The sequence below is a fragment of the Marmota monax genome, unplaced genomic scaffold (genome assembly GCF_021218885.2).
Source record: "Marmota monax isolate L192 unplaced genomic scaffold, Marmota_monax_Labrador192_F-V1.1 WCK01_AAM20220418_F8-fsc00198, whole genome shotgun sequence".
In the NCBI taxonomy this organism is placed as follows: Eukaryota; Metazoa; Chordata; class Mammalia; order Rodentia; family Sciuridae; genus Marmota; species Marmota monax.
In genome coordinates this window covers 3,289,774-3,300,000 of record NW_026693558.1, presented here as the reverse complement: position 1 = coordinate 3,300,000, position 10,227 = coordinate 3,289,774, and the positions used below count along the sequence as shown (strand labels likewise).

Here is a 10,227-nt window from a genome sequence, read left to right as displayed (position 1 = left end):
GCATTTTCCTAACTGTCCAGATTAGATTTTACTACTTTAAGTTGTATTATCACAATTTTGTTTCTGTGAGATTGGTTTCAGATTGTACATTATAGATAGTTTTTTGTTTTACTATCAAATTGGTGATTGCCTCTGACCAAATAAATTTGACATTTTAATAGCTGAATAATTTTATGCATGCGTATGTGTTTATATATTATGTACATATATAGCATTATATATGTATATATATGAAGCACATAAATGTAAAAAAAATCTTTATAAAAATCAAGCAATGATTAACAAAATAGCAGCAATAACTCATCCCATTCATTTATTATTTGACTATTTTTTGAGTGTATTGGGTACTTCGTTAGATGTTAAAGTGATTTTTAATTTAATTTAAGCATACAAATTCATAGCTGGTAAGAGCCTGAGAGATTATTGAGCTTGAATCTCCTTGTTTGGGGATAAAGAAATGCAGTCATATGTCAGAAGTAAAGCTGGTCTAGAACATGTTTGGAGATAAACTAATTCCTTGCCCTCACTGAGTGAGTTGGTCACTGTATCCATAACTCATGTGTTGTCAAAATGCTTAAAAAGGTAAAAACTGGGTTATTAGAGTAGCATGGAGACAGTGCCTACATGCCTGCAGTGAAGGACAGCAGAAGCGGCTAAAAGGAATTGGAATTCCATATGAGAATCAAAGAAGTGAACAAGCACCCTGCTAAATGACTACACAGGAGGGGCCTGGTGGCCAGAGAACAGAGCACACAAGGCTCAGGGTTTCAAGATAGCACTATTATCTGCTTAAGGCCTGCCCAACAGCTCAGCCTACCTACAACATGGGAGGCTTTAGCTGGGCTTGAAGTACCAGTGGCAGAATGCAGACAGAGGTGGAGATGTTGGAGGAGTTGCTGAAGAGGTTGCAGAGCAGGTTAGATATGCAATAATAGGTACAAAGCCACAAATTTGTAGGTAAGGGTGTCAAAGATTGTATGAGGAGGATCTCTGGTGCCAGACTACAGCATGTTACATTAGTCTCTTAGGCACTGAGACTCCAACGATGGGATTTAAGCAAGTAAAGTGTTATGATTAGCATTTGCTTGAGAGATTAATGCAAGGAAATCAGTAACAAAGCAATTGTCAAAAAGACTGTGAGACAGTTGTGGAGGTGATAGAAGTGGTAAAGAGAGTAGACTAAATTACAGTGAAGAGAACACAGGACAAGAGTCCAAGCAGGATTGGACTTTATAGAGAAAGAGTCATAGGCTGGGCTTGTAACTCAAATGCTTCATAGATGAGGCATGTAAATAAACATCTAACTTTATCTTTCATAACTGCCAGAAAGTTGAGGTAGGTAGATTATCTTGCATTATCCAGTTGGGGCCTAAAAGTAATCACATGTATCCTTATTATAGTGAGGTAGGGGGAGACTGAAGTCGGAAGGAAGATAGCAGTATGATCACAGAGGCAGAAATCAGAGTGAGGCAGTCAAAATCCAAGGAATATCAGTAGCCACCATAGGCTGTGAGAGGTAAGAAAGAGATATTCTCCTAGAGTCTCTAAGGAAATGTAACTCAACTGTCTCTTTTATTTTATGTCAATAAAACTGATTTTGAATTTCTGGCCTCTACAGCTACTATGAAAGGGGGAAAACGTGGATTTCCCCAGAACGTGATTGTAGACGGCTGGTGTGAGTTCGGGAATAAAGAGTTGCTGTTTGAATCTACAAGCTGTGTGGTGGCTCGTGATTGTGTGCCCAGCCAGACTGCGGCATTTGGTGGCCCATATGGGGAACTTCTAAAGCTTAGAGGTAAGTGAAATTTCTCACCCTTGAGGAAGAGAGAAAAAATGGGTGACCAATTCAAAAAACAATGTGTTCTCGTTTTGATTTATTTTGTTTTTATTTCAAGTTGCCTGTTCCTAGAACTTTCTCAGGCAAACTGGGGAAAATGGTTGACTCAAGGTTTGAAGTTGTTCTCCTCCGAGGAAGAGAAATTGTTAGAGAAAGGAGGCACCCCAGTAAGACCAAGAACAATTAGGACATATGTTGATACAATACAAAAATGTAGCCCATGGCTTTTTAAAGACGAGTTATTAAGTATATCAATGGGACCATCATGGTATCCTGTAGAAGGATTTTTTATAAGAGTTGTTTCAAAATGTGATTTATAAAAAGGGTTAACAGTTAAAAAAGAGATAGAAAAAGATTCAAGATGTGGAAATATATTTTAATATAAAAGGTTAAAGGAAAAAAATGTTTCTAGATGAGATAATCTCTGTGTGGTAAAGTAAAAGGTTGTAAAATGCCATTTAAAAAGATTTTGAGGAAACTAGACTTAATTTAAAAGCTTGATAAAGGAAGAAAGAAGAAAAAGATATTTGTACATGGCAGATTGAGACAAAGCTTCTCAATGGAGTTTTAAAAAAAAAAAAGCCTTTGGTTGAAGGGCAGCCATGTAAACTAACATTGAAGTGATTTAAACAAAATCTAAGCCTCGTTTAAAAGAGTGAAGCTGTAGGTGGTGAAAAAGTACATTTAAAAGTACAGTATAGATGATAATTAAAAGGTTAAATTGAAGGTGGTCGAGATACCTTCATGGCGGAAAAAAGATTGCTTTATTACATCATTCGAAGCCTAGTTAATCTTAAAGGCATTACTTTTAAAAAAATGGGAAGATAATAGGATAAAAGATATTTAGATAAAGAAGATTAAAAATTTAAAGTGAAAAACTTTAAAGACAGAAGTACAGAAAGGTAAAAAAAGAGAAGATGTAGAAAGATTAAAAATTTGAAGTGGAAAACTTTAAAGACAGAAGTATAGAAAGTTAAAAAAAGATAAAAGATATAGGAAGATAGAAAAGATGTAGGAAGACAATAATTTTAAACCCACAAAATAGGAAACAAGAAAACTAGGAGAAAAATAAGCAACTAAGGGTAAATATACAAACCTTAGAAAAAAACTAGAAGATAGAAATAAGATAAATAATGGTTGAAAATGTCAAGTAAGGTATTTCAGATAGAAAAATGCAAAAGGCTAAGACAACTATTAGATACAGACATATACTTATTAAAGCAAAAAGAGGGAATTGGAAAGGGGTATATATCCCCCAAAGATAAACTTAAAATAACGCTTTTTACTCTAAACTTTTTAAATTTGGATTCATCAGGACTTAGTGCTGCGGAAAGGCATATGTATCCAAAAAATGTACATAAGCCTAAAGTACTTTGGAAAGATATTCTAACAGGACAATGGAAAGGTCCTGACCCAGTGATTGTCTGGAGTCGGGGGTCTGTTTGTGTTTTTCCACAGGGAGAACAGCAGCCGATTTGGATTCCAGAGAGATTAACTAAAACAATTTCTACAGATCGAAAAGAAGATGATTTGACTCAAATCCATAACAGCTGATATCCAGAACTCCAGCTTGGCCATTCTTACATCTGCGACAGTGATTAACCAGGATGCTTTTTTTCAATAGCTATTTTATTATTGCATTTTTCCACATCATAAGGTTCTATTTTTATTTTTTGAGCTCATACAAACCTAGGTTAATGTTTTTCTGATCAGTTTTATTTTTTGACTGTGGAGTTTTTAAACATTGCAATGGAGATTTCACCCAGGATAATGTCTCTTTAGCATCATTGCCAGAATTCCTATCTTCATCCCAGTGCCAGTGAAGACAAAGATAAAACCAGACTACAGCTTCTATGATAGCTATCACAGTAAGCTGTATAAACTGATGCATCAATGAATATAACTCAACAAGTAATGCTCAATCAAGGAGTCAACTTACTTTGGGAGGAAACGGATTTGGGGAGGAAATGGACATATTGATAGATTCCTCCGCTTTGAACTGCTTGCAAAACTTGCCTGAACTATGTAACTATCGTTTGGTGCAGCGAATTGTGGTAATGCTGGCATATCTTTGCTGATGGTGTCACCAGTGATGCAATTTTTCCCAAGGAGTCGTCAATTGGCTTGGTGTTGTGGCATTTCTGTATCCTCCTCCCTTCTGCTAGTGATGGTCTAAAATTTGGGGGCCAATGGCTATATGCTGGACCGGTAGTCAGTGACGGGTATGATCCAATTGCAGTGGTATCAACCTAAGACAGGAGGCTGACGCCTAAAGGTCAGTTTTCCGATGACGGGTAAGAACCATATGTTGAATTGGACAACCTACCAGGCACGGTCCTTAAGCCACATTGCTTGTTGTTTAATTAATCAGAAGGGGGGAGATGCTGGGAGCCATTAGCCAAGTAGGTATGACAATTTCCTTGCCAGCGTACCCCACGTTTGTTTCTTTTTTTTTTTTGAACACCAAGTTTGTGATTATTTGTTACAGAAACCTCAGGAAACTAATACATCTATAACAAGCCATTTGGCATTTTCATCAATTATAAGTAGTGTACTATCATATTTCTCAGTCTTATTAAATGTAAAATTTTGAGAGAAGAGTCTTATTGATATATACAGCTTATTGACTAGCTGGTACTTACAATACAGGCAAGCTATCAGATTTGGATAACACCAGGCCATATGGATCACAAACCAATGGGGAGAGAATAGATATGGTGCCTGGGCACTGGTAGACATGTGGATATGCAAGTAGAATAGTGAGGTCAACAAGCATGTAGCAAGACCCTAACCACAGGTTTAGAGACAAACTCAAAATGTAAAAGTTAGAAAATTCTGGCACAAAAGAGCAAAAATAGAAGGGACATTAGACATATAGTGAGAAAACCACATGTTCTTAAGTTAGAGAAAACTATGGCTAAAACTAGATTGCCCAACTTATTAAAAATGAGACAAAGAATCACTGAGCACAAGAAAACTTCGGTATTCTGTTATAAATGGCATTTTACCTACCATATTTGATTATTTTTTGAAGATTAGGTAAAATATTAGATTATAAATAAGAAAGTATAGTATTTGGTTCATGGCAAATATTCATTCATCTCTCTCTCTCTCTCTCTCTCTCTCTCTCTCTCTCTCTCTCTCTCTCTCTAAGAAAGGGAGCACAAATGTGGCATGGCAGTACAGGTAGTTTAACGTTATGTCAGAAGATCTTGGGATGACACATCTTAAATTCCTCCAGCCTATTGTCATATAGATATTAAATACTGTAGAGAAAGAATTAATGCACATAAGAAACTTGCAAGGGACAGTCATTTTTTTAATCAGAGATGATTAAGAAGGACTTTGGTAATTAGCTGATAGTTACTATTTATAATTAGCCAAGAATTATTTTAAGAATTGACTACTTGCTTTACATAATCACCACATAATCCTTACAATAATTCCATTATCCCCATTTTACATATGAGGAAACAAAGACTAAAGAAGATTTATCAGTTTGTCCAAGGTCACATAGACAAAAATTAATAAACTTGGATTATCACCCAGAGTGATTAATTCAAGACCTTTCTTAAAGTAGGAGAAAATAATAGTATCATCCTACTTTGTCAAAAAATCATATAACACACTCTTAGTTTATTTATTGTACAAGCATGTTTAGGTATGTATTGTGGGTCAGGGGAATTCTTAAAAAATAATCATGACTGGGACCTTTTATTAATGTATGACAAATATCACTAGTCTCTGCCTTTCCTTACCATAAGACTGTATGTAACTTTTCATTTAAGAAACTTATAGGCAGAATAATTTATGACAATGATGCATCCTCAGACTGTTGGTGGCTACAAAAGATTGGTCACCATTTCTCATCATTTAAAATACAGCTCTACATCCACAATGGACATCCATTCATCTGAAATACTCATGGGCTCAAGACTGCCTCTTTATCTCCATTTGGACATTTATTAGGTCTTAAAGGTTAGACAAGAATATATAAAATATTATGCTATAAACACAAGTGAATTCTGCATGTTTATTTTGACCTATAAGACCTTATGTTTTAAACCATAACCCTGATATGAAATCAGACTTTTTCAAGTTCACTAGGACTGGAGCACACTGATCACTTCCCACAACTTATGGAATTGTGGCAAACTCAATCTGCCTACTCAGCAGTGGCTACATAGATATGAGCAGTAATTGGGTAAATAATGTTTGGTAATCTAGGAAAAGTTACAGTATGGTGTAAGTTTCTTCTAAGCAAATTAATATTCCTCAGTATTACTATATGATTTTAATACAAGGTCAGAAGTACATACATTATCCTGAATATATTTACAAACTAAATTCTTAACTCTTTATAAAACCCAAGGTTAAATTAGTTTGAAAGTCAACCTTAACTAACATGCCAGGGCTTATGCTAAGCACCATAACAGATACTCATTGCCAGGTTATGAATTAAAAGGCTTACTGTTTAGCTCCATGAAATTGCTGTATTCTTCCCTGATGAACAGCATCAAACAAAATTAACAGAGGAACAAAATATAATTAAGAGACTGATATTCATTTAAATCACTTAATGTGGATGACTATAAAATTTTCAGGGACAAAGAGTAAGAATTGGAATTGATAAATTCTTTGACATTTAAAATAAATTAATATATTTATATGGAATTATTTTGGAAATCTGTTTTCTGAGGTTATATTTTCTTTGGTTTTTCTGTACTTCCATTGATGAATAAATCAAACAGGTATAGATTTCCAAAGCTTTTCTAAGTATTTACATAGCCCTGAGACCATAGGAATCTCCAGAAGGAAAAAAAAAATCGAAAACAGGGTATTATCTAGGTTCCTTTAGCATCAAAATATTTATTTCTGCACAAAACACACCAGCTTTAGAGTCTTAGAGTCTTTGAGAGTCTTTAGAGTCATAAAGAGTCTTTTTAGGCTGATATTTGTTGTTGTCTTGTTTATAATCATTACAAATAATTATACTGTTACCTTCTTGTAAGAGTTCAAAATACTTAAATAGCAATTTACATTCCTAACTATCCATCATATATAATCATAACCAATATGAAACATGGCATACAGAATACAGTATTTGTTTACATGTATCAATGGTTATAAAACTACATCATCACTGAACAATTTGTCTACAGAGAGGGTATTAATCTACCTGGATTCTAGATAGGAAACTGAGGAGTAAAATGAAATGTTTGATTCACATTAATACAGAAAAACTGTGGAGAAATAAAATGATGAACTATCTTTGATGACCCATTCAATGTTGCTAAGCTGAAGTCCCATTTTTCTCTTGCTTGAAAAATATATTCACTTTCACAAAATGGATTTGGTCTACTCAAGAAATATAGTCAGGTAACTAATCACCAGCCCAGTCTTTGAGAAATTTATTTTAAACTTCAGCCAAATTCACTATTTTAATTATGGAAGACTCACTAGTTTAACAAACCCACTTTACAGCCCACTGCTCAAAGGCTTTGTTAGCAAGATTCTAAAAGCCAGGTCCAAAATGCAAATGGTACCATCTGCATCACCACATCCATCCCAACAGCACTGCAATTAAATTAATAGTAGACTCTTCAAGATAAACCGGCAGAGACCCCAATCATGTGGAACTGGTTGAGTTTCTATTTAACCTACAGCAAATGGAAAAAAATACACAGCCAGTTCAGTCATGCCTCCCTTAGTCAATCAGTGCCCAAAAGCTGTGTCCAATTTCCCTGACCAAAGGAATTAAGAACCAAAAAAGGAAAGGAAACAGTAAGAAGATGTTAGTTCCCTAAGTACAAATATAAATAGATTTCAATCAAGTGAGCTTCAGTGTGCTGTGTAAGGATTGGCTGACCAAACTGGAACAAACTCAAGCATTAGGATTAAAGGCATAATGTCTAAAGAATGATTTGAGCTCCTCACAAAAAGGAAGTACATGAAGTATACTTAAAAACAACAACAACATGACCTTGTAATATAGATACACATGCCAATATCATTTAAGGTTAACTAGAACTTCCTTTATTTGAAATTTTACAATCTGTGATTGTATTTACTACAGATTTTGCATTAGCCTGTTTTCATATGAAAAATATTGAACCACATTTAATTTTTATCCCAGAGAAATTTTTTTACTTTTTATTTGATCATACAACTATGGTAATTAGGAAATTCTTAATTTTCTTCCAAAATCATGTATTTGGAAAACCTGAGTATGCTTAGAAACACAACCTTCTGATTGTCCTTGCTTCCTAAAACTTCTTGTGAAGTTTTATGACGACATAGGCAACCCATAAAAAAGTGTCAGATTAGTAAGGTAAATCTGGCCATTATTAAAATGCTTCTACTGCAAGATTTCAGTTCCTGGAGTCAGTTCAGTGAAAAGGGATATTAATCATCTTGTAGTCATTGTCCATCGAGTCTTGAGGCTAGGGAGGAAAGCTGTAGGGAAGTGGCCTTCTGCAGTGAGGGAACATAATGACTCTGCATTTCTACACCAAAGAATGTAAAGGCATCCCATGGCAGAGAAATTCAGGTTAAAGAAAAATTGAGCTCTGACTCACAGTAACTTATTAACAAAAGAAAAGTGTTTGTTCAAGTCAAAAAATTTATTTGTGCTGTCATTTAATAAGAAAAAACAGCTGCAAATAATGTAAAGATGGTCACACACTTTAAAGTTACTGTAATTCCAATTGTTACATATTATTCACATATTTACACCCCAAATTAATAGAGTAAAAGTACTTATTAAAGTAATACCAACAATGTTTAAAAAAAAACCACATTAATCATGTTTTTCTTCCATATGAATACACAAAATATACATCCTGAAATAATAAGAATAAACATAAAATTGAACAATTACCTTTAGTTTGAATTTTCTTTTCAGATTTATCCTGCTTTTCAGTCTTTTCTTTGTGTATTTCTAGGGAAAAACAGAATTTATAATTTAATTTTTTTAAAGTATAAAATTTAAAACATAGTTATACCTAAATTTCATCATTTCATCATAAAGTATACGTTCTTGTGTCTAATAAACTTTTTGATATATTTTAAAAAAGAGTTTGTAAAATATAGCTACAAAAATCACTTATTTACTTCAATAAAGAAAAATTTGAATCATCTCAAAATCAGTTATTTGAAAAAGCTTTAAAATTTGCATTGACAGATATGTTGTCATCATTTTTAGTGACAAAATTGATCACAAACTATAATTACACTTTATTTCAATTACTCTCAATACAAATTAAGAATATTCAATAATAATGTCATTTAGATTTAGGAAGATTTTGTTTTTACACATTAAATTAAGAATTTGTGAAATGAACTGTAACAGCTATCTAATAGAGAATATATCTCAGAAGTATTGACTCTAAGCTATGTTTATAATCAGCATTTGGCATTGCATTTACCCAATAATTACTTCAAGCAGATATGACACTTTTCATTGAATAAGTTAGCTGTACATCTTTTCCAAATATCAGATTTTAACAAATATATTCAATTTGCTGCTAGCTTCCATATACATACATTGCCAAATCTTAGCAAATGAAGTTTATTCTGAATTTGTAGTTAATTTGGATAGAAGTAAATTTGAGATTAGGGTTTACAAATATGATTACTACCTCTGAAAATGACTTAATCTTAAATATCATGGTTTTTCTTAGAAAAAAAATGCTAGAGGTTTACTTATTTATCACAACTTCATTCCACAGATGATCTGAGGCAGTACTAATTACTGTACACAATTTGAATTCTCCATTTGTAAGTTTTCATTTGCATTTTGTAATTTTCCTGAAGTCTACGAAATGAAGACTAACCTTAGGAAAACCCTAAATATCCTCAGAAAAGGGCACCTATGAACTTCCACTCATTTGTTATGGAAATAACTATCATTGAATAGTTTTTCTTCCATTTTTTTCCATGCATCATTCACTCTACTATTCAGTGTCATTCCCCCACCCTCATCCCATCACTGACTTTGAATATGGTCATAGAGATATGGACAAGATGAGATGCTTATTCACATTTCTGAAAATTTTTTTCCAAGGTAAAGAAAGGAAAGGTTCCAAAGAGCATTGGAAACTTCCATCATCCTGCCTCTCTCACAATTTTCTCTCATTCCCTAATATTTCCAAATTCTGCTCTATAGAAGGGTTTCTCAGTTTAGTGCCATGGTCTTTTCTGATTGGGTGAGTCAATAATTGAGGGTGAGGAGTGCTACTGAGTGCATTCTAGGATGTCTAGCCGCATTAGATGGCAGTGGCTCCCATCACTACCCTTCAGGCAGAACAATGAAAAATACCCTCATATGTTGTTAAATGTCCCTTGCTAGTCAAACTAAACCCTAGATGAGACTCACTCCTCTAAAAATA

General features: G+C 33.9%; 1 protein-coding gene across 1 annotated transcript in view; it reads right to left on the bottom strand.

The window, feature by feature from the left end:
* The window catches only part of LOC124102409 (triadin), a gene marked incomplete at its 3' end in the record, with an annotated part of 122,816 nt that overhangs the window by 21,303 nt on the left and 91,286 nt on the right, over window positions 1-10,227 (bottom strand). The window contains 1 exon segment of the mRNA XM_046458677.2: window positions 8,718-8,777. Within this exon segment, the coding sequence (XP_046314633.1) occupies window positions 8,718-8,777 (60 nt within the window).